The sequence below is a fragment of the Panthera uncia genome, chromosome C2 (assembly GCF_023721935.1).
Source record: "Panthera uncia isolate 11264 chromosome C2, Puncia_PCG_1.0, whole genome shotgun sequence".
Lineage (NCBI taxonomy): Eukaryota > Metazoa > Chordata > Mammalia > Carnivora > Felidae > Panthera > Panthera uncia.
In genome coordinates, this window is record NC_064810.1 from 33,740,552 (window position 1) to 33,767,335 (window position 26,784).

At 33.1% G+C, this 26,784-nt stretch overlaps 1 protein-coding gene across 1 annotated transcript in view; it reads right to left on the reverse strand.

Moving 5' to 3' along the window:
• Window positions 1-26,784, reverse strand: part of GBE1 (1,4-alpha-glucan branching enzyme 1) — a 267,235-nt gene that overhangs the window by 69,989 nt on the left and 170,462 nt on the right. The window contains exons 8-12 of the mRNA XM_049628001.1: window positions 18,876-18,991; window positions 14,389-14,516; window positions 10,366-10,464; window positions 4,895-5,005; window positions 832-1,003 (exon numbers count right to left, since the gene is read on the reverse strand). Of these exons, the coding sequence (XP_049483958.1) occupies window positions 832-1,003; window positions 4,895-5,005; window positions 10,366-10,464; window positions 14,389-14,516; window positions 18,876-18,991 (626 nt within the window). The remainder of the gene's footprint in view (window positions 1-831; window positions 1,004-4,894; window positions 5,006-10,365; window positions 10,465-14,388; window positions 14,517-18,875; window positions 18,992-26,784) is intronic.

The window sequence follows — 26,784 nt, forward strand, 5'->3', positions numbered from 1 at the left end:
ATTTATTTATTTAACAATAGAAACTTTTAAAAGTCCAACCAGAGGTTCCTTATAAAAATTTCCAGATAGAAATGAATTAACTTGAAGCTCTAAGGCTTTTACTTTAGAAAAATAAGTCAGCCTCCCACATACACTTCCCGTCTAAAAATGATGAAATCTCCTAAAACTCAAATTCTCAAATAATCGTTGTTGACCAAACAGAACAGAAAATATTAGTTGATTTCTATATTGTAGCATTCAACATCCTTCAGACAACAATGACCTTGGAATATTCTTATTTTTAAAATAATCTTCTATTTTTAATATTAAAATATTAAATATTTTAATAAAAGTCTTCCTATTTTTAAAATAAATACACATTTCATTTTTGTACATCACATATTCTTAGTCTTGGTTTTCACATTTATCATAGAAACATGCTGGTGAACAATTACCTCAAAGACCAATAATCTTAGCTGAATATGTTATGATATGACAATGATATCTTTCTTATGTTCAATATGTGTGAACACTAAAGTAATAAAATAAACTCAAATGATGAAATTCAGAATAATAACTCTAAGCTTTAAAAATAGTTCATGCCACTTGTTGACAAACCATTACATAAAGTGCCAGCTATCGCTGTACTTTTGTATTGTATATGAGTATAACAATGATCATACAGTAATTTAATTTCTGCAGTTTATATGTGAGTGTATTAAAAAAATAAAGTTGTAATTTTTTATTTTAAATCTGAACAGCCAATTCAAAACATTCTACGTGATTTATGTTATAGGTAATATTAGTTAACATTCTGAACACAGATGGGGTATGTGTTCAACTCCTACTTACCCATGAAATTGAGATAGCCTTCTCCACCGAGAGCATGAGTAATGAGTCGAATCATTTTATGAAGCTGTATTCCACGATCAATAACTGGAGTAAACGGGGTCAGAACACTCATGTTGGTATACATTTCAGCATCCATCAACCAAAATGCCAGTGTCTTATCCCCAACTAGTGCCTATAGAAATAAAAGTCACTGAGATAAATGCAAAGAATAGGTACTAAGCAGTTTTAATTTGCACTAGAGTAACACATGATTACACAGGATGGGAAACAATCTAGGAGAGGGTGTTAGAATTAGTATTAATTTCATGTATTTTCCAATAGTTGCTTTCTACACTGAAGGTGAACTGGTATAATCATGTGAGCTGGTCAGAGATCAACGCATCTATTTTCAGGACTGGTTTTTATTTTTAAAGAGCTTAGTGAAAACTCAGGATAAGCCGCTTAAATATTTGTTATATCTGAACTGATGCTTCGAGTTTTCTGAAATTGGAACAAATATTTATTATAATTGTTGAGAATACTAAATAAACTTTAAAAATAGTTTGCATTACCATTTTATTTGTTTTGAAAGAATGGAAGATTTTCTTAAAAATCATTTCTATATATTTATATTTATGTATATGTATTTATATACATAAAATATGTACATAAATATACTAAAATGGACCCTATTCTCCTTCAGCAGAGGGTTGACAGCTTTTTCTTAAAATGTAAAATTTGTTTTCTCATGGAATCTGCCATCTAATCTAAAATTAGTTTGCTTTATTTTATTTAAAAAAATTTTTTTTAACATTTTATTTATTTTTGAGACAGAGAGAGACAGAGCATGAACGGGGGAGGGTCAGAGAGAGAGGGAGACACAGAATCTGAAACAGGCTCCAGGCTCTGAGCGGTCAGCACAGAGACCGACGCAGGGCTCGAACCCACGGACCACGAGATCATGCCCTGAGCCGAAGTCGGACGTTTAACTGACTGAGCCACCCAGGCGCCCCAAAATTAGTTTGTTTTATATGAAAATATAACAGTTGGTAAATGGGGCAGGTAACTCAGAAACATAGTAGAAGAGAGGCCTCTTAATAATCCAAAATTTTATGGCTAAAAATGGCTAACTAACACAAAATGTTTTTTACTGACAAAAATAATTTATAGTGAAACATACAATAGAGCATAAAATGTAATCTCCTTATCCTATTATAATAATTTTCATTTTTAGAAAAATATTTTTACTTATAAACCTATTTTAATCTCAAATCTATTTTGATTAAAATGATTTTTCTTTAAAATACTGTTTCAAGACTATCTACTCATTCTGTCAGTCTTGTCCTTATTTTGAGGGCCAAGAAAGAATTAGCTCAGAATATGGCTGCTGGCACAAGAATTCTGAAAGTTTGATTAGATGGTAATTGTCGTCTATCTTACTCCAGTTCAAATTATTTCACTTTATCAAAGTAGACTCTTTGTTCTCTGACTCAAAGGTAAATATTTTAAATCTAAACATATGAAGTGGAATGTGTACAGTTACAGACTGAATTGTGTCCATGTTGAAGTCTTAACCTCCAATGTGACTATATTTGGAGAGAGGGTCTATAAAGAGGTAGGTAAGCAAGATTAAATGAGGTCATAACAGTGAGGCTCTAACCCAATGAGTGGTGTCCTCATATGAAGAGAAAGGGTTACCAGGGATAAGTGTACAGAAGAAAGACCACGTGAGAAAAGAAAGATGGCCATCTGCAAGCCTCCGGGAGAGGCCTCGGGAAAAACTAAACCTGCGGACACCTTGATTTTGGACATCCAGAGCTGGGAGAAACACATGTCTGTTGTTTATACTGTCCTGTGGGATTCGGTTATTGCAGTCCTAGCAGACTAATACATGTACCAATAAAATGCAGTTTCAATCAGACATACAACTCAGAGCGCTGTACAAACTTAGTTCAAAAATAGGCTCCATCGCTAAAACAGTTTGAAGATAACGCATAGAAGATATACACATTAGTTAATAGATAATACTGGTTCTTAAACAATTTTTCCCTTTTCACTTGTTTTAAATTGCTTTGTTATATTCTTATGTGTGACTGGGTTTATTTCTTTAAGTTATGATTATATTACAAAATTATTTTGATAAATTCTGATTAGATTTTTACCAGGATGTCGATTTTTCTATAGTATTCATCTTATAAATACACATCTTTATAATTTTATCAGATTTAAGATTCAATGTATTTTTGCTTTTAGAAAGAGATACAAAACTTGCATCTTTTTGTACATTACTGACAATTTGTCATACCAGGCAGAATTACATCAATCTTTAAAGTATGAAATAATTCTTGGTAAATCCATAATTTTCTGTACATTTTGGGAGTAAAACTACGAAAATAGTGTAGGTGTTGCATCCTTAATTTATTTAACCCATTCATTTACTCCTTCGTTCATTTATCTAAAATAAATATATCTAGGGAGCTCAAATATGTTAAAATTGCTAGGAGTTTGCAATATAAAGAATTTATGCATTTATTTTAGTTTTCATTATTGTTATATATCTGGTGAGAGTTCCTCCACACTTATTAATACCTGTTTTTTTAAATTTTTTTTTAAATTTTAGTTCTCCTTTTTTTGGTAGGTATTGATTTGATCTGCTTTACAGCCAATTTAAGTTGAAAAGAAAGCACTGCTCTGATTTGGAAGATACAAAATTTAATATACATTTACATCATGAATCAGCAAACTTTTTGTAAAGACTGCATAGTACATATTTTAGGTACTGGGGCTACTTTCTCAGTCTCCACCACTTAAATCTACCATTATGCCTCAAAAGCAGCCGCAGACAATACATAAGTGAATCAGTATGGCCATGTATCAATGACTCTTACAAAAACAGGCAGCAAGAAGAACTTGGTACATGGGCTTTAATAGCTGACCTCTGGTCTACTTAACTGTTTCTTAATAATTAAAGGAGACAGCTGAAAATCTACCTGTTTACCTTAAATGGTCAAATTCTGCTAAAATAACAAGATTATTGTTTGAGCTTCAATTTCCTTGATGCACATACTGCAAATAATCTCAGAAATGTTTACTGTCTCCTTTATAATGCATACATGTTGTTTATGTTTATGAGGATTAATATGGCTTTAAATAGCTAAATGGCCTTTGTTCCTACCTTTACTTATGTTTATTGAATGACTACTAGGAGCAGTCACAGTGCTAAGGCTGGATATATAAAGGTAATGGAAACTAATGTTCTGCCTAAAATGTGATGAAAGCATGGAGAATGAGGCCACTATTTTTCCCCATACAACTAGATGAAGACTTCAGGGAGAATATGACATCAGAGTCAGGGCAGGAGGGCTTCATAGGAGCTCCCAGGTACACTAGGCATTTTCAGGTGTGTGGAGAAAGTACCTGATTGGAACAAGGATGACCTAGTCAGGAATGGGTGGGAATTTTATAGTCCTGAAGAATAAAATGCTTGGAGAGTTGAGCAGAGAATAAAGGTGGAAACTTTGGCTTGGGACAGAATATGAGTGGCCTTGAATAAGAAGATCTAATCAAAAGATGTGGGTTGACAAAATGAGCTTTGCTCTTTGGAAAATATCTCAGGCTGAGTTAGAAAGGATGGGCTGAAGCCGGAGAAACAAGGGTCAGGGTGATTACTTAGCAAGAGAATTCAGTGATTGCAGGAAAAAATGATGAAAGCTTGTCAAAAGGCATAAAAGAAAACCTCAAGAAGGAAAACTAAAATTGAAATTAAAATTAACCTGGATCAGAACCAATATTCCTCTTGTTACAACAAAGGAAAACATGTAGGAGAACACTTGCAACTGTCATTTACAATTTTTTAATTACAGTTTTGCTTAGTAAAAATAGTACTGCGTTTTGAAGCTAGAATTTATAGATCTGTAAAATATTTTTTAAATGTTTTCTAAGTCTGAGCAGTTTTCACATAAAGATAGCTATAAATTATATTAACTGTACTAAACCTCAGAAATTTGTATTTGGATATTTTTGTATTAGATATGTTAATAAATACAGAGAGAGACACAATTAATTTATATACATATTCATTTACCTGATCATGGCTCTCTGCATAAGCAATGCATTTTTCAAGGTAGCGTCTGTTTGTGAGTGTGTATACAATATTGCCCATATTCCAATCTTCATCTTTAAATTCTTTAAGTAGCTAAATACAAGAGAGAAAATAATTTGAATAAACCATTATAGTTCTTACTTTATTTAAATCACTATCTGAGGGCATCCATCGCAAATCCAAATTATTTGACATATAGATACAAGTGCACCCACATAGCAAAAATATCTTAGGTTAAACATTTACTAAAATCGCAGATTTTATACAGATTGTCCAAATGACAGTGATGTGGTGTGTATGTGTGTGTGTTTGCTTTTGTGCAGATGGTTTGATCAGTGCACTTTAGTATTTTTTCAACTTTTTTCCCCCGTAACAACTGCTACCTCTTGATTAATGACCACAGTGAAGTGTTATTGTGCAATATATCTGTAACTTTCAAAAGGGAGAGATATTCTTGCTACATTTTTAGGTTTGAATAAAGAAAATTTTAGCAGGAATAATGTTTTGTTCCATTCTTTTAAAAAAGTGATAACTAAAGAAAAAAAAAAACAACTTGAAAGTTTAAAGGCTAATTATCATGAAATAATTACCATCTTAGCAGACCACACACCTCTCTCTACTTCAGTCTCCAATCTGGTTTCTGCTGCATTTTGATGCAAATGACCTTGCCAAGACTGCAAATGACTAACTCTTAGGTAATATTTTCTCTATCTTAGGCAAATATTTGCTGTACATGTTGAGTGCTGACTCTATACTTTCCCAAGAATGGCTTTTCTTCTTAGTCTACCAGAGTGAAACTCTGGATTGTTTTGTTTTCCCACCTCTCTAGGCATCCTGCAGGCTCCCCCTCTGCCTATCCTATAAAGTTGATGCTCCACAAAGTTATTCCTAAAAATAGCCTCTTTCTTCTACTCAATACACTCTTTCTGCATGGGCTCATTAATCTGTCCAAAGTGTCAACTGTACTCTGATATGCAGAATTCCAAGACGGTCCCCATAATTCTTGCTCCCCCATATTCACATTTCTGTGCAGTCCTTTACCTAAAGTGGAGGTGGAACCTTGTAAAATATGATAGATGTCCTCTGAGGAAACCATGAGGTAGCAAGTGAGTAATGTTTTAAGTTATCAAGATTGTGAAAATTTGTTACACAGCAACTAAAGCAAAACTGCTGCAGATTTTGGTACAAGAAAGAAATGGGATTCAGGCCTGTTCATATCTTCCTTTGTTGACTTTTGTTCTATGGAAGTCGGAAGTGCTTATCCATGTCTCATAATTTCAGTGTGAATTGTTGGGCACCAGACAGCAGATTGTGTTAGGCAGAATAATGGTCATCCATAGGTTGTTCACATCCTAATGCCCAGAACCTGTGAATACGTTCCCTTACATGGAAAAGGACTTTAGAAATGTGATAAATACATTGAGGTGGGAAGATTATCCGGGATTACTTGAATGGGTCCAATATAATTGCAGGGACCTTTGTAAAAAGGAGGCAAGAGTGGTCAGAGTAATAGAGAAATATGAAGATGCTACTCTGTTGGCTTTGAAGATGGAGTAAGGGGCTATGAGCCAAGGAGTATAGGTGGCTTTTAGAAAACTAGAAGCCTTTAGAAAAGGCAAGGGAACTAGACCACCAGAAGAAATGCAGCCTTGTCAATACCTTAATTTTAGCCTAGTAAGACCCATTTCAGATCTGTGACCTAAAGAACTTTGAGAACTATATAATGGCTAATTGGTGTTGTTTGAAGACATTGTTGTGGTAATCAGGTACAGCAACAATTTGACACTAATGTATTGACCTACAAAAATATGCTCACTTAAATTTGACTAATGTGCAAAGATAATTCAATGGAAGGATAGACTTTTCAAGAAATCATGCTGGAAGAGCTGGAAATCCACAACAACAACAACAACAACAACAAAAGGAAACTTGAAATAAGGAACTAGGTCTTACACATTTGTTGCACAAAAATTAATTCAAAATGGGCCATGGACTTCAAGTGCAAAAGTACAAGTATAAAATGTTTAATAGAAAACATAGGAGAGTCAAAGAATTTTTAGTCTTGATACCAAAAAAGGTCCCTGTAAGAAAAAAATGATAAATTTGCCTTCATCAAATTTATTATAGACAAAGAACTTTTACTCTGTGAAAGTCCACATGAAAAGGATAAAAAGATTAAGCAACAGACTGGGAGAAAACATTTGCCAACTTTATATCCAACAAAAGAGTTTAATCTAGATTATATAAAGAACTCTCAAAACTCCAGAGTAAACAAATGATCTAATTAGAAAATGGTCAAAAGACACGAATAGACATTTTATCAAGGAGGATATAGAGAGGGCAACTACACACATGAAAGATGTTCATCATCATAAGCCACTAAGAAAATGCAAATTAAAACCACAGTTAGATATGACTACACATCTATTATAGAATAACTAAAACAGGTGCAAGGATGTACAGAAAGTGGATCTCTCCAACATTCCCAACGGGCATGAAAAATGGTACAGTTATTCTGGACAAGTTTCATAGTTTCTTAAAAATTTAATTATCCATCTACTTAAACATCCAACTACTATATGATTTAGTAATTGCACTATTTGTCATTTATCTTCGAGTAATTAAATTTTATGACCATACAAAATCTGTACACAAGTGTTTATAGCATCTTTATTTGTAATAGCCCAATCCAGAAACAATCCAGATGTCTATAATGGGTGAATGATCAAACAAAGTATGGTCTATCCATACTATGGAGTACTATTCAGCAATAAAAAGGAATGCACTACCGATACGTGCAACAACCTATATGAATTTCCAGAGAATTTTGCTGCGTGAAAAATGGCAATCCCAAAAGGTTAAATATTGTATGATTTCATTTATATCAGATTCTTGAAATGAAAAAAAAAATTACAGAAATGGAGATCAGATTAGTGGTTGCCACAGGTTAAAAAGTGATTGGGAAAACATGAAGGAACTTTATGGTGATGGAGTATTTTATATCTTAACTATACCAATGTCAGTATCTTGGTTGTGGTACTACACTATAATTTGCAAGGTGTTACCACTTGAAAATACTGGTTTTCTCACTGTATCACAACTGTTCTTACAACTGCGTGAGAATCAACAATTAAAAAACCTTCTATAATAAAAATACAAAGTGCTCAGTAATTTTTGGTGGAATTAACGTATAAATGAATGAATTCAATTAACCACTTATCTCAATTTAACATAAAACGGTAATAAAAGGTAGGTAGGTAATAAAAATGATAAAATAAAATAAAAGGGATTGCAGCAAATTTGGCATATTTTAGATAGGCAAGTATTTGTTCAGTAAATGATTAAATATGATTAAATGTGGTATTCCAAACTACTGATTTTGAACAATACAAGTAGAAATAATTTGCTTTTGAACAACAAAAACATGAATGAAACCTAGCATTCTGATTTAACTCAGACCCTATGGGGAAATAACAATGAATGCCATATATTCTGAGTACAGCTACCATTTGGATTAATACTCCTGTGTACCTTTTGAGGAAATAATAGTCATTTATGAGATTATTTTTTTAAATGCACAAATTACAAAAGTAGGGGATATCACTGAGCTTTTTATAATATTATTTTAACTTTCTCTTGTCTTACTAACTAGGGTTCCCACTTTGGTGATGCAAAAAGATTTTTAAATAATTACATAAAACAGAAGATAACATCTGCCTTTAGACAATTCACAATCTAAGAAGACATGATGGTCCTAAACATAGGACAGTATACTTTTCCGTTTGTATGAAGTGCTAACTAGTACAGTACCTTCAGCATACAAGGTACTAAATGTTTTATAAATTAAATTAAATTAAATTAAATTAAATTAAATTAAGTATTTTTTAATAATGTTGTCATTGGTAAGAGAAGGAAATACCCACTGTGGGCTATGAGTGATGGGAATAATTCTAGGTTGATGTACCCCTTGAAATATTCTTAAATCTGCACAAAAACTGATGGAGGCTTTTCAGTAGGAGGTGAGAAAAGTAATACTTGGCACTTGTGAGGGGAAAAAAGTCTGCATGGAAGATTGGAAATCCTAAAAGATGGTGGGTAAAGACCTTTAGACCAAGGTGAGAAAATTGAAGACCACACCATTTTTTTTTTTTTAAATGACAGATATAAAGCAACTTTCCCAGGTATTAAAGCTAGAATACATATTTGTTTCTTTGATTTTCAGTCTAATCATCTCTATGAAACATTTGCTTTTTTGACTTGACAATGTTTAGGAATCATTATAAATGGAGAAGCAAAAATTATGTTGGTAAAGATTTAATGTCACAGTTGTGTATTGCACAAATTGCCTGGAGAGTACAGGGAAGAAAGTTAAGATAGGATTACAATAATTAGTTCCTTCAGAGCAGGCTCCACGGTTTTTCTATCCAAGGTTAAACACATCTACAGTTCACGGTGTACTAAAGGGCTCATCAGAAAACTGATTATTTGATACAAATATGATTATTTGATGCAAATACAAAGCTGACTCCTTATGCATATTCAGCCTGTCATCAGGGACATAGCCACTCAGAGTGTTCTATGTCAAATCTAAGTCTACATAAAAACAATGGTCTTTTAGGCAAATATTAAATAAAACAAAATATAATCGAAGCTATTTAACTATAATAAAATTTAATACAATTTTATTACAAATAATGTGCAAGGTGTCATCTACAATTATGCATTCCTAGTGCTTGGCACACAGTAAGGATTTCTTTTTTTTTTTTTTTTTAATTTTTTTTTTTTTTTTTTTTTTTTTTTTGAAAGAGAGAGACAGAGCATGAATGGGGGAGGGTCAGAGAGAGGGAGACACAGAATCTGAAACAGGCTCCAGGCTCTGAGCTGTCAGCACAGAGCCCGACGAGGGGCTCGAACCCACGGACAGTGAGATCGTGACCTGAGCCGAAGTCGGCCGCTCAACCGACTGAGCCACCCAGGCGCCCCTAGGATTTCTAAATGTCAAATAAAGGAATGGATGAATCCAAATCTGCTGAGGTAAAAACATACTATGAAGCAAGTAAGGGGAATTAAGGAGTAACTTTTACATTGATGAATTGCAGGCAGAAATGGATGCTTGATGAAGCTGAATGTGTTTTATACAGAGAGCAATGAAGTTTCAGAAAACTGCAATGATAATGCAAAATTTCATATACAGAGCTCACGTTATGTTAATATTTTCTCCTTGCCTAAATAACACAAGAATGAATACTTTAAACTAGAACTTTTAGAAGTTTGTGAAACATCTTATTAAAAAGCATAAGAATCAACACACTAATGAGAAAATTTTTTAATACTTCAATTATAATGATTATAACATTTATAACTAATGATCACAAGTTAAATAAATCAAAGAGATAAAAAATAAACCAACAAAATACATAGTATTTTTAGGGAAAAAAATGCATAAATCTTACCTGGATCCATTTATCTGGAATTGCCATAGCTAATCGATAGTCAAAGCCGACTCCTCCCTGGGAAATCGGAGAACAGAGAGCTGGCATTCCTGACACATCCTAAAACAACGTCATCAATAGTATCAGTTCACATTGTTCAAATTCTTAGGAAATATTCTTTTGACAGTAGAGAATAAATAAAATAAATAGCCCTATAAATAAAAACAGTAAATGGAGGCATATCTTTTTGGAGTGTTTTGGTAGCATAATTGTAAAAGTAGTTAAAACTATAATGGGAGATTTCATTTCCCACTAAGTTTTTGTGTAATTCTTTTCACTGCAGGACAACTTCAATCTCATGAGGCGTTTTTTTCATTTTTTTTTCTTTTCCTTCGTATGACAAAGAGAACAGAAAATAGTAAAACGATTCCTGCTAAAACATAGTATCTTAGACTTACTTTTGAGCCACTGTATGAACACTTAGCTCTTGCTTTCAAACACAAAAATACATGTGGCATATATCTGCTGTACTTGCTCTCTGCATAAAGTACTGACATGGAGTGTATTTTGTGAGCATCTAGCTTCTGATGAGACAGAAGACTTAGTATATTAAGAATGAAGCAATAAGATGGCTTTCACTATAGTCAGTCACACTTGAAATGGATCTAAAGGGTATCTAGTGGACCTTCTTCATCTAGAAGACACAGAAACTGAAGCTCACTCAGGTGAAGGGATTTCTAAAGATATGTTTCTCGATAGGGTCAGATGGCAGGCACTTCAACAAAGTATCTTCCTCCTCTGTCATGCCACCACTAGATTACTGATAATTGGGAAGTTAAAAAAAAAAAAAAAGATGGTATAAGGAACCAGATGTAGTAAAATATATTATAATAGCAACTCTGGTCTCACGCGAGACATGTATTAGCAATTCTAACTCTACAATATCTTTGAAATCAATTCTTCTCCTTTGCTCCATTTCTACGACCATCATCCTTCTTATTTAATCTTCATTACTCCTTGCTTAGACCATTATGCTCCCAAAAGGAATTCCCATCTCCAGTTTCCCTTCACACTAACTGCTGCCAAAACAACAGTTTATGAGACAGCCTGCTATCACTGCCCAACAATGGCTTTCAATAGCCAACAATCAAACACTCAAATTCTTAAGCTAAAGATTCAATTCAACAATCATCCTTTAAACACTGACAAAATAATTTCCTATTTGATTATCTGCCTCCTTACGTGTTGTTAGAATGTAGGATCCATGGGGCAAAGGTGTTGTTGTTGTTCACTGATATATGCCAAGAATTCAGAGCAGTAGGAGAACTCTCTGAAATTTAACTCAAATACTTTTTCATCTACAACACCATCCCCAAATTCTTCCCACAGAAAAGGTGGAAAAAAGAAATATATAATCTCTCCGGACTTATAAAATACTTTATTAATTGCTTTTTAATGGAAGACAGATACACTTAAATATAGTGCATAGTGAAATACATTCTGTAAGAAAAAGAAATATTTGTCAATAAAATCTTAGTTCTACATAATATTTCATAGGTTATAAATGTAAAAGGAGAAAAAAGTGAAAGGGATGCATGCTTAATAGAAAAAAAACATTTTCAGAGAAGTTGTATCTATTATATATGTCACATTTTCACTGATACAGTAGGTATTTAGTTTGATTCCTTACAAACATTGGCTGTATATGTTTTAAATACCAGGTACTCATGTTAGGCACTGGAATTATAAACAAAAATGCCTTCACAGAAGAGTTCTCATGAGACTAAGTTTTCCTAAGACTGGTGATAGGCTGGTATTAAAGATCAAGATATTTTTTTTCTCAAGAAACATTAAGGTGCATTCTATATTTTCTCTAAAGGTAGTTTTAGGAAATACTTTGATAGGAAATAGAATCTGCTAAGAAAAATATTTGGACACCACTTGGTCTTGACTTCTAAAACTGAATCCTTAGAAAGCTACTCCATTAATATATATGAGATATTTGCAGTTCTCTTTTGAAAGAGGAGAGTTAATGACTATCCTTTTAAAAATCTTAAAAAGAAAAAAAAAAAGGTAAACATAAAGGCCACTAAAATAAATATATTTTAAATATAAAAAAGTTGATACCTACCAACATAGAATATAAAAATGATTATGTGTTCCAAATAAAGTTAAAATAGTTTTTATTTTTATATTTAAGGATCACTTATGACTATGTCAAAGGGAGAGAAAACCTCAATCAAAAAAACATTTTTAATTAATATACCAAATAGAACCATGGGAAATGGTAGGTATATTCTAGGAAAAAAGGTTTCAATTTTAATAACTGTCATTGTAAATAAATTTAAATTTCTACTATAGGACTTTATATAAATTGCATTACTTATTTGTTACACCATATTCCTTTCTTAAAAAAAAAAAAAAAAGTTCATGAGGATCAATTTCACATTTTGAAGAGACTCCCACTAGACAGAAAAGTGATGTACTGAAATTGAAGTAGTTTTCAATTTAAGTAGAATAAATTGAAGACACATCTTGTTAAAAAAAAATCTAAAACCAAGTAATATAAAGTAGACTAAAGTCTCAAAGTTTCATTGGTAGAAACACTGATAATCAGACAAGGGCTCCCTAGATGATGAAACTATTTTACTTGAAATGAACGGAGAGATCAATGTAACAATTTTACATTTCATGTATTAAATAATTGCTTCTTTTTCTTCAGTACCCAATTTTGATTTGTGCTGTCATTAATTGTTTATAGTAATTTTTCACTTAAACTATCTCTGCTTTGAATTGCCATAAACATAATCGACAAACTTTTTTGATGTTTGACAGATAAAATAAAACTATATAAAAGACAAAATAAAAGTTTAAAATACACTCTGACATTAAAAGATATTCAGTGCATAAAGTATTAGCAAGATTTGTAAGATATGACTGAATTTAAGTAGGTAGGAAGTGTGGAATAATACAGGATAATCAAAATGGTATTATAATTGCGTGTTTTAAAATTCTATATAAAAATTTATTCCAGAAATTTAGGATCCACTGCTCTGGTCCTAGAACATATTTAGAAGGCAAAATGTCTAAAGGAGGTAACTGTTCTCTATCCAGAGATAAACAAGGAATCATTCCACCTAGTTGAAGATTCGGGGTTTTGAGAAGACATGGATAGAAATAAGTCTATACAAATAATAAATACCACAGGAAGAAGGCTGTCATTACTATATTTCATGCCCATGAACTAAATGCCAACAATGTGAAAACACAATTGAACTCTGACTCTTCTAACGATATTCTTGCTATTTTTATATGCCAACCGCCACACTTTTTACAGAACAGTTTTAACATACTAAATTCAATTTTAATAATAATTTCTAGTAAGAGGACTCAGAAAACCAGAGGGATTTTAGAACTAAATCTAAATTAGCATAAGCATTTAACAAACTTCTTAATTTATCACATTTATCACCAAGAGGGGAATTGTCAATTATGCATATACCGAATTATATCATTACAGTGCAGCTTTGGGACAGTTAATCATGAACCTTCAGTAATCATGAATAACTAGTGAACATTTGGCAATCCAAGAGCAATAACGTAAACAAGAAAGGTAATCGCATCAGAACAAGAGAGACTTCAGAGAAGCTTGCAGGCAGCGATCCATGCCACCTCTAATGATTAAACCAGGAAAGAAAAAATAAATAAATAAGCAGACACACATTAATATTCAATTCTTTTCTCTGCTGAAGGTCTCACGGTGGAAGGACCTGTCCACTGATGAGGATATTTTACTTTCTAACCATTGGCATTTTCTTTTTTAACAATGGAATGATGACAAGTAATTAGTGCACACTATCTCCTAATAGAAAAACACTGAATTCTAAATAATGTGCCACCCATACAAGATAGTTGCACTATGGTCAGGGTCCAATTTCAGTTACGCAATTATTGACAACATAAGATTAATCATTCAAATATTGTATGCCAACAAAATGTTCTATATTAAAGGGGTTCAGAGGGTAGAGATCATTATGGCTTTACCTCAGCTACTGTTATAGAATCGGGATACAATGTGTGAACCAAATGATTTGCCAACATGAGATAAATCAAGGCATCTTCATCAACTTGAAGTCCAAAATATTCATGGTAATCACCTGAAAAAGCTTGACCTAGAGAACAGAAAATCGATACAGATGCATTACGTTAACATGCAAGTCTCAACTCAGCACAAATGCCCCCACCAATTAGTCTATTGAGATCAGTTTTGTTATCATACCAAAGTGTAATGAGCCTTAATAGCACAGAATATTATCATCAGCAAATATATGTTCTAACTTAGAAGAGTACTCCGTATCAAACATTCAGAATTCAGACAATCCTGCAAATCAATTTTTGCTTTTCAAAAGCAAACAAAGCACTTTAATTGAAAATTTGAATTTAATTTTAACATAATTTTGAAGGAAAAACATGAAATGATACCAAAGGGAATTCTAGATTTCAACTTTTAGATATATATTTTTTTGCATGTCAAGAGATCCCTGTGAAGTAAAGAAAAGCAAATATGAAAACCATCATAAAATTGAGACAAAATGTTTATATTATTTTAAATATGTGCTTCAATTTATGCCATACAGATTTCTTATGATGACAAAAAGATTTTAACATCCTCCAACTTCCTTTTACCTTCTCTTCCCCCACATCCTAATTTTGGTTGCTTATAGTATGTATCACTTATTGGGGTTATACTATTTGCTTTCTATTCTTTGAATTGTTACTCATTTTTCATTAAATCGAATTAGTGTTCAACACCTGCCTTTCCCCCAACCCGCCCCCCCCCCCCCCCGCTTCCCTACATCAAATTTTTTATTTTGACTCATTGTTTTTTCAGTTTGCTGGATTCCATCACTATATGGTATTTTCTGGAAGTTTTATTCATCAAGCTCTTTCAAATTTATACCTGAATGACAATTCAATTATCAATTTTCGAGTCAAACTTTGTTTCCCTAAGGATTTTGTAGACATTGCTGTTAGCAATAGAATAGTATGAGTTCAGCCATTGTTTTCATCTATACAGGTAAATTGCTTTTTCTTCCTAAGATGTCATATGCTGAAATTCTTTTTATCACTGAATTTTATAAATTAAACACTTTGTGTCTTGATGTTAATTGCTTTGCCTCATTTTTCCCCCCAATTCATTTCCCTAACTCCACAATTCCTTGGAAGATACCAAGGCCTCAGAAGAGAGAGGTTCTACAGGGAAATGCAGGAGTTGCATATGTAATCTAGAAGGTGTTGTAATCTAGGAGAGACTCCTTCTTAAATTTTGCCATGTTTTCCTTTTTCATTCCTTAAGTCAGTTTCTCTCCAAACTGGAAGATATCAGTGAAATCTATCATGTTTTAATAGATACAACTTCTTTCCTAGAAACATTTCATGGGGGCAATACCATGCATGATTAAGAGCAGATAGCAACACACTCTGAATATAGCTTCATTTCTTGGCAGCCACTTTTCAAAATTTACAATGTCCTTGTTTCAGACTGGTTGTTGCTTGGTAATATTTGGCCATTAAAAAATAATAATTATTCTCCATGTTATCTACTAAGCGATTAGGATTCCGTGATCCCATTTCTTTGTGCAACTTTAAATTTTTTTTTAATGTTTTATTTATTTTTGAGAGAGAGAGAAAGACAGACTACAAGCAGGGGAGGAGCAGAGAGAGAGAGGGAGACACAGAATCTAAAGCAGGCTCCAGGCTCTGAGCTATCAGCAGAGCCTGACACATGGCTCACATGGCTCGAACTCACCAGCCATGAGATCATGACCTGAGGCGAAGTTGGACATTTAACTGAAGAGCCATCCAGGTGCCCCTCTTTGCACAACTTTTAAACTGAAGGTCTCTGATCAATGATTTTAATTACAAATTCATTTATAATTAAATTTGAACTGTGAACACCTCTATCTAAAATATACATATTTTCTACAGTGTTTAATATGCAAATGAATCCACACATTCACAAAGGTTCTCATTTTTTTGTGTTGTTGTTGTTATTTTTTTCTCATTACAATTGCTGTCATGTTCACATCCTATGGGTGCTGCAATAAACTGTTTGCTTAAAAATATTTTATTTCTTTCACTAGGACTTCTAGTGCTGTGTTGAATAAAGTAGTGAGAGTGAATCTCCTCTCTTGTTCCTGATCTTAGGGGAAAAGCTCTCAGTTTTTCACCACTTTTAATATTTGCAGATGACATGATGCTATATATAGAAACACAAAAAAACTATTAGAACTGATAAATGGATTTAGTAAAATCGCAGGATACAAAATTAATATACAGGAATTTGTTAAATTTCCATATACCAATAATGAATAGAAAGAGAAATTAAGAAAACAATCCCATTTAGAGTGGCAGTAAAAAGAATAAAATACCTAGGAATAAACGTAATCAAGGAGGTGAAAGACCTGTACTCTGAAAACTATAAAACACTGATGAAAGAAATTAGAGATGACATAAACAAATGGAAAGCTATTCCATGCTTATGGATTGGGAGAAACAATATTGCTAAGGTGCCCGTACTATCCAAAGCAATCTACAAATTCAATGAAATTCCTATCAAAATATCAATAGCATTTTTCATAGAACTAGAACAAAAAAACCTAAAATTTATATAAAACCACACATTACCCCAAATAGCCAAAGCAATCTTGAAAAAGGAAAACAAAACTGGAGCTATCACAATCTCCCATTTCAAGGTATACCACAAAGCTGTAGTAATCAAAACATAGCAGTGCTGGCACCAAAATGAACACAGAGATCAATGGAACAAAATAGAGAGTCCAGAAATAAACTCAGACTTTTATGGTCAATTAGTCTATGACAAAGAAGGCAAGGATATTCAGTGGGAAAAAGGCAGTGTGTTCAATAAATAGTGCTGGGAAAACTCAACAGCTACATGCAAAAAAAAAAAAAAGAAACTGGACTCCTTTCTTAGATCATATGCAAAAATAATGTCAAAATAGATTAAAGACCAAAATGTGAGATCTGAAACCATAAAACTCCTAGAAGGAAACATAGGCAGTAATCTCTTTGACATTAGACATAGAAACATTTTTCTAGATAGGTCTTCTTTGGCAAGGGAAACAAAAGCAAAATTATACTACTGGGACTACAACAAAATAAAAGGCTTTTCACGGTGAAGGAAACCATTAACAAAACAAAAAGACAACCTACTGGATGGAAGAAGATATTCGCAAATGATGTGTCTGATAAAGAGTTAAATATCCCAAAAAATATAAAAAAACTTATACAACTGAACCTCAAAAAAACAAATAATCCTATTTAAAAATAGGCAGAGGACATGAATAAACATTATTTCAAAGAAGACATACAGATGGCCAACAGACACATGACAAGATGTTCAACATCACTAATCATCAAGGAAATGTTAATCAAAATCACAATGAGATATCACCTCATACCTGTCAGTACGGCTAAATAAAAAACGCAAGAAATAACAAGTATTAGCGAGAATGTGGAGAAAAAGGAACCCGCATACACTGTTGTTGGGAATGTAAACTGGTGCAGCCACTGTGGAAAACAGTATGGAGGATTCCACATCGCCCCCCCCCCCCCAATTAAAAACAGAACTACCATATGATCCAGTAATTCCACTACTGGATATTTACTCAAACAATACAAAAACACTAATTAAAAAGATATATGCACCCCAATGTTTATTGCAGCATCATTTACAATAGCCACGATATAAAAACAACCCAAGTGTCTACCCAGAGAAGAATGGATAAATAAGTTGTGAATATACATACATATATACATACAAACAATGGAATATTACTCAGCCATAAAAGAGAATGAAATCTTGCCATGTGCAACAACATGGATGGGCCTAAAGGGTATAATGCTATGTGAAATAATTCAGTCAGAGAAAGACAAATATCATATGATTTCATTCCTATGTGGAATTTAAGAAACAAATCAAATGAACAAAGAAAAAAGAGATAAACCAAAAACCAGACTCTTAAATACGCAGAATAAACTGATGTTGCCAGAGGGGAGGTATGTGTGGGAACAGGTGAAATAGGTGAAGAGGATTAAGCATACACATACCGTGATGAGCACTGAGTAATGTACAGAATTGTTGAATCATTATTTTGTACACCTGAAACTAATCTAACACTGTATGTTAATTACATATGAATAGAAAAGAATGAATGAAACATATTTAAAAGAAAGCTACATAGTAAGGATAGCATATTAAGTAGATATATTTCACAGAAAGCATTATCTTTTATTTACTTATAAAATGTATTTATTTCTGACCTCTTGCCAAAAAGGGATCAGAAGTCTCTAGAGAAAAGACATACACATTGGAACTAATAAAAATCAAGCTAACACTGATGGTCATTGCAAGCTCTGAAACTGAACCCCAAACCTGGTTTTAATCTACCAGTAAAAAAAAAAAAAAAAAAAAATCATTATTTGCATCTGTAATATATCAGTTTACCTACCCATTCCATGGTGATGATACAGCATGGATGTAACACCATCAAAACGAAATCCATCAAAGCCATATTCTTCTAACCACCATCTTATGTTTGACAGAAGGAATCTTAAAACTTCCCAGCTATAGTATTAGAAAAAAATATATTTAAACACATTGTATATTGTGGTTTCTTTAATTGTTATACATTGTTTGCTAAGAGTATTAATTATAAATTTCTATCTTAGGAATCATGATGTTCAAAGAAATATATCACTTAAAAAACGGAAAACCACTAATATTCATCACATTTGTTTGATGAAATTCATTCTAAGGATTATTAAATTTCAATAGTTGCAAAATCACTTAATACCTAAGAAAAATTGAGGAAAAAATGTCTAAGTTGGGTCCAAAGTACAGGGCCTCTCTTGTTCATACCTATGTCCTCAGTAACCCTATAATGATTACTCCATAGTAATGCTTACAACAACAACAATGAAAAAAATCTATTACTCATCTCTAAATTTTCAAGATTTTTCATGTAATATATCCAGTACATAGTTCTTCCTTTCAGAAGACATAATGTCATTATCATTAGAAAAACTGCCTTCAATAAGAGACTCTTAAAAACTGAGAACAAACTGAGGGTTGATGGGGGGTGGGAGGGAGAGGAGGGTGAGTGATGGGTATTGAGGAGGGCACCTTTTGGGATGAGCACTGGGTGTTGTATGGAAACCAATTTGACAATAAACTTCATATATTGAAAACAAATAAAAATAAATTTAAAAATATTGAAAAAAAAAGAAAAACTGCCTTCAATGGTTGTCTGCTTAAAATATTTCCTCCTTCTACAATTTGAAACAGATACATTAAGAAAAAAAAAAAAGACTTAAAGTCAACTACATGATAACCAATATTACATTTACTAGAGTATTGTTTTGTGAGAGTAAAGAAAAAGAAATCTAATTACTAAAACACACATATATAATAAAGTAAAAAGTTTTACTAGTTGGAATCCTACAACCATAAAAACAGAAGGAAAACAAAGAACTGTTATAACTCAATTAAAAACGCCACACGAAACAAGCCTATTTCGGACAACTGAAAAGAAGGCATCAGCAATTAGTACTTTCTTTAGTCATACAGTTATGGTTGAGTTCTTTATCTTATTATAACTCTGGTTTTAAGACTTTAATACCTCATTTAGCTTAATGACAAAGCAGTTATAGTGAACACCAATCTTTAACCCAGTTAAAATTTATGTATTTTTTTTAAACTGTCCATATATTAAGGAGCAATCTGACATAAGTAGAGATTAAGTCATCACAATCAACTTTGGAACAGTAAATCCAAACTTTGGGGAAAGATGAGTGTTGGTAGTAATTAAGTGTTTTAAATAAGCTACTTTGAGTTTTGAGAATTTACTGAAAGTTTAAAAAAATGAAAAAAACAGAAATACATGTAATCTGGTAGATATGAAAGATAGCCAGGAGGTTTTAGATTGCTAGGTCCAAGCCATGATGAAGGTAGAATTTGCTAATGTTTCTACAAATGCATATTTGTTTCGGAGTTAAGTAAAAAACAAAAACAAAACAAACAAAAAAAAAAACATGTTCAACAAAAATAAAATAATAAAAACAAAGAGGTATTCTACACCTGAATGAGATCAAAATTACTCTATTTTGCATAGGACTAATTTCTATACACTTTTTGAAGTTTTATTTAAATTAACAAACTTGATTTTTAGAGCCATTTTGGTTCACATTAAAACGGAAAGGAAGCATGTCTATACTTTTCAACCAAGTTGCTATAGGAATACCTCAGAAAGAGGATGTGAAGCAATTTGCAATCATTAACACTTTGTAAACAATATTTTGAAAAGGATATACTTTTCTAATTTGGTTATTCAACTTGTAATGTATATTTTAGTCATAAAGGTAAACTGAAAGATATTTTTAGTCAAAAATACCCCAGAGTAGAAACAAAAACTTGTTTAAATGCTATATACCTTGGGTAGATGTATGAAGATACGAATATGCAAGCCAAAGATCGCAAGCTGTCCCTGGGCCTTGTCTGTCACACACTACTATTCTGTTGCCTTGCAGAGTACTTCAAGTTCTTACTTTGAATGCCTGGAGATGGAACATGTTACTCCCAGCTCTTTCCAGTCTTTACTACTCTGCATTTTCTAGTACCAGCCCTATTTACTGATTTATATCACTGGCTTGGGTTTGTAGACCGTTGCTGTCAATTTCTAATATAAATACTACCGACTGAGTGTTTTCTAGGTAGACACAGGTTCAAATGTAAAATCTGTGTCCTAGTATCTACAAAGATAAAAGAAAAAAGACAATAATAGTGCAATCCAATAAAAATGAAAAAGGGAGGTGGTGTGAATTTCATAACTGAAAAGAAAGCATTGCCCAATATCACAAAGTTGATTAAGGGCAGCATTATTAAATGGCCTATTGGTTCCTGTTACTATACTATTTATTCTCTTCTTGACCGAAAACAGTAATAAAACTTCACATAACATATTAAAAGAAAAAGACAACTTAGTTGTTACTACATGATTAGACAGATTCTTGGCATGGATGAACAGGAAAAGAATTCCCTGTGATAATCTGAAAAGAAATGACAATGGAGCATCTAAATTAACAAAATCTAATGGGTTAAAAAAAGAACTAAATTCTATATTTTATTTTATTTTTTAATTTTTTCTTTAACATTTATTCATTTTTTGAGAGACAGAGAGAGACAGAGTGTGAGTGGAAGAGGGGCAGAGAGAGAAGGAGATACAGAATCCGAAGCAGGCTCCAGGCTCTGTACTGACAGCCCAGAGCCCCACACGGGGCTCAAACTCATGGACCGTGAGATTATGACTTGAGCTGAAGTCCAATGCTTAACTGACTGAGTCACCCAGGTGCCCTAGATTCTATACTTTAGAGTTTAACATGCTCTTAACCTGGGGCACCTGGGTGGCTTAGTCGGTTAAACGTCTGACTCTTGGTTTGCTGTTCAGGTCACGATCTCACAGTTCATGAGTTCAAGCCCCACATCTGGTTCCATGCTTACAGTATGGTGCCTGCTTGGGATTCTCTCTCTCTTCCTTTCTCTCTGCTTCTCCTCTGCACATGTGCAAACTTCTCTCAATCTCCTGAGACAATGTCTAAACAACATCAACAATCCTAGGGGGAAAAAAAAATCACTGCAAAGTTAAACTGACAGGAATAAATCAAATTTGTAGTGCTTTCAAAATAATTTATTTTGTTATGTTTTATAAATCATGGATGAAGCATAAAATAGATGTGTTATCTGTAGAGACAGAAAAGAGATATACAAAATTTTATAGGAGACCAAACTAGAACAAAAACAGTAAAGAAATAAAATCTAGAGAGTTTTATTTTGTATTAACACAATCTCAGGAAATACATTCAGAAAAATAAAGTTGGTGGCAGCAAATGGAAAGCAAGTTTATATGCATTTTCTAAAACTAGGATATTAAGAACAGTAAAAACAACAACTAGTCGTGTAAATCTTATAATTATTTTATAAATAATGAAATTTTGTTGATTAAGAAAAAAATGGAAATGGGGGGGGAGGATGGACTCACATATATTCCTCACATATATTCCTAATAGTTCTGTGGTCCCAATTTGTCTTATCATCTTACATGATAAATCTAGACAGACTAATTCACTCTTTGTAAACTCAGTATCCCGATGCAACTAACTTTAAAACACAGACTGCTTGTACAGAATCAGAACTTTAGAGATCAACAAGACAGAGAACCAGGAAGACTGAGATGCGAGTCTCTAAAATAACCAGACCATACACATGAGTACTTTCACAGACACAAATCTGAATTCAAAGTGGAGAAATAGTAGGTGATAGAGTGTTTATATTGTAATTGGAATGAAGATATAGCTTTCCCCCCCTTTTTCTTCCACTATGCAAACATCCAACTTGATATAGACACTGTATTTAGCTATTACATAAATATATTTATCCCAGATCACTGAACTTAAATTATAAGAGGAAAGCTATGCCAGGAATTCTCCAGAACCTCCAGGTTCAGTGATTCACTAAGAGGACACACAGGACTCAGCATATAATTGTGCTCACAGCTCTGATTCATTATAGCAAAAGGATAAAAAGTAAAATAAGCAAAGGAAAAGGTGCATGGGCAAACTTCAGAGGAGTCTAGACACAAGCTAGACACAAGTCCTCTCCTGATGGGGTCGCACGTAATTCTTCCAACAACAGTCACAACACTAGTGAAATATCTGCTGGGGAAACTCATTAGAAACTCAGTTCCCAGTGATTTTTTTGGAGGTTGGTGACCTGGTATATCATATCAAAATCTAGATTTTCAGAAGGCAATAGTGTTTAATATAACACATATTGTTTATATGAAGAGTATAGGTGCAGTCGCGGCCAATATTGTAGGCAGGTGTTTCTAAGATTAGCAGTCTTCTCCTCCTCCTCCTTCATTTTTTTTTTTTTTTTTTTACATTTATTTATTCTGGTGGGGGAGGGGCAGAGAGAGAGGGAGACACAAGATGCAAAGCAGGCTCCAGGCTGAGAGCCATCAGCACAGAGCCCGACGTGGGGTTTAAACTCACAAACTGTGAAATCATGACCTGAGCTGAAGTTGGACACTTAACCAACTGAGCCACCCAGGCGCTCCTAAAAATAGCAGTCTTAATTGTGCTATAGTAACTGTTTTCTTCACAAAGCAGAGCCTAACATTTATTACATAATTATAAAACACTTACCATAGGTTTTTGGAGATAAACTTCTTCTAAAGTCATTTTATCTCAGAAGTACTCAGATTTCAAAACCAAGTGGAACAATCTAAATACACTTTAAGAATCTAAATATGTGGGTCGCCTGGATGGCTCAGTCAGTTAAGCGTTGGACTTTGGCTCAGGTCATGATCTCACCGTTTGTGGGTTTGAGCCCCGGATTGGACTCTGTGCTGACAGGTCAGAGACTGGGGCCTGCTTCTGATTCTGTTTCCCTCTTTTTCTGCCCCTCCCCCATTTGCTCTCTGTGTCTCTCTTTCTCAAAAATAAACATTAAAAAAATGTAAATAGGTAAGGAGCCCAGGTTGAGGTGCTCTGCCTGCAAGCTTACCTTCCAGTAGTCCCATGGACAATGAACTCATTCAGCATGTACATGAGTGCATTAGTTCACTGAATCTAAGATGCCTTTTAACTAGAACACCAGAACAAGCTTAAAAAATAGGTACCAGTGAAAACACAGATTTTTGGAAGATGTCTATTTCTATTTCTACTGTCATATTTTCAAATTCTGCACCCATAAATTCCATTTTTCCTTCTTTTGAGGCAAGGGGACTGAGAAGAGGGGTTATGATGTATTCTAAATTATGACTGAATTAGAAATATTACTCAACATGCCCTGCAGTAATAAATGAACTGAATCATCTCAACTGTATGGTTTGATCAAAGTATGAAAATGTCTGGCAAAGGGTACGATAAAAAATGCAATTCACATTTTCTACCTCAAAATGTCATCAGACAGCCCATAACACAGTTGATATATCCAGTTGATTAGAGTCCCATAAAATATAAAGCAAAATTTAGGAGCACAGTTTTATTCTGGTGTGTTCCAGCAGACTAGGTAGGACTTTGATTTTTAAGATTTCTGCACTGACACAAGGCTTTCAAACTTATTCTTAGAAACCAAAGCCTAGTTTCCAAATAATTAGAAGAGTTAGATGCTAAATTTAAGAAGGTGATACCACCATAATATATACTTTGGGGACCAGGAAGAATGTGTATGAGAAGTAACCTATGTTAGTTATTAGCTTTATATCTTAAACTAATTAACAGGTAAGTTAGAAACTAATACTATGTCATCTACACTGCCAAATTAATTGATTAGTTTACTCATATTTTTTTATTAAGCAAAAACAAAATCGCTATAATCCAGAGAAAGCTAATAAACTTCAGCTTTCTTGTGAATCATAAACCACTAAAAATGTTTAAATTGCAGGTGTCTGATGTAAAAAATGAATATTGGCTGTATAATATATACATTTAAGAATTTCTGGCAATCAAAATAATCATGATTCTAATTGATTTAGATGTCTGAAATATTCAACCTGTAATCAAGTAATGAAAATTTATTAAGGAAATTTTGTTCCACAGATAATTCCAATATTAAGGTTTTTAGAAAATATCCCTAAAATCAAAAACTGTTGATTGTCTCACATTCTGCCAATGAACTTTACGATGAAATAAAACATAGTCCAATTTTCTTAGTGAGCAAGTATAATCAGATATAACAACATTTATTAGCTGAAGTTACACTTTGTAATTTAAACCTATTTGCATACATGTTTTTATTTTTGGTCCTGAGTAACTTTTGAGATTTTCAAAGTAAGCAACTTTGTCCACTGGATGTTATTAAAACTACTGGTATTGTATAATTAGTAGGAGATATTATTGAAGAGTAGTTAAATATAAAAATATAAATAAAATAATTTTTTCTTAGTTATTCTAGAAGCTTTGAAGCTGAATAGCTATCAACAGTACGTCATAACACGATGAGACAAAAACAACATTTTTATTTTAATGTGCGTGTGTGTGTGTGTGTGTGTGTGTGTTTTTGTTTGTTTGTTTGTTTGTTTTGAGAGAGAGCACAAGCAGGGGAGAGGTAGAGAGAAGGGGACAGAGGATCCCAAGTGGGCTCTGAGCTGACACTGTGACAGCAGTAAGCCCAATGTGAGGCTCAAACTCGGGAACCATGAGCTCATGACCTGAGCCAAAGTCCAGATGCTCAACCGAGTGAGACACCCAGGTGCCCCTAAACCACATGCTTTGATCTGGGTATTTCAACTCTGGCAGTAAATCTAACTTGAGCAGAGAAGAAACTTTAAGACTTTCTTTTATGAAGAAGATATGGTATGTCAAATAAAAGGACAGAGTCTGAAGTACAATAAAAATAACATTTTCAAAAGGAAGATACTCTATTGAGGCTACTGCCATTGAAAAGCAGGTAATATCTACCTATTCCATTTTTTAAAATTAAAAAAAAAAAAAACACCTCACATGTGAATTTAAATTTAATCACTAAAGAAAAAAAATGTATTTTTTTGCTTATACTTTGTCAAAGAAATTATACTTTGTCAGTCAATAGAAAATGATTAAGTGAGAAGCTGGAAATGATCAATATAATCTAATGATCCTATCCAATACTAGACAGTAGTGTCACCAATGATAAAATGTATCTAGATTTTCAGACACTGAGAATTATATTGAGGCTATTGTATACATTAATTTCAAATAGAATTAGGTAGCAAGTAGCACAAAATGTTAGTGAGACAGATTGTTAATTCAACTACTAAAACTCTGTAATAATATAAATTTCAGAACACAGGTGGTTATTATAAAATATGATTTTGAAGATTTCAATATCACATTATTTTCTGTATTTCAACCCACACAACTTTATTTTATATGAATTAATATGTTGTTTAATCATATTATATCCACTGAGCCCTGGTTATCTACATTCAATATTACAACACAACGTTTTCTTTCCCTGAAGGCCTAAATTGTACTTAGCTTATTAAATATTTTATAAAACTTACCTCTATTTCTATTACCTATAAGTCTAATCAGTTATTCTCTAGGAAATAAGTAGGAAAAGATAGCATATCGTACCTTTATATGCTAAATGCTTCCAATTATACTTTTGCTTAAAAAAATACTTGAAAAATTTCAAGTCTCTTTTTTCTCTCATTTTATCTATATTCTTAACAAGGATGGTTACCTCCTCAAGTAAGATTAGGAAAGGCAAACTTGAAGGGGCTTGTGTTTTTACCTGTGTATGTATGTGCATGTGTGTGTGCACATACAGGTGTGTGTGTGTGTGTGTGTGTGTGTGTGTGTGTGTGTGTGTGTGTG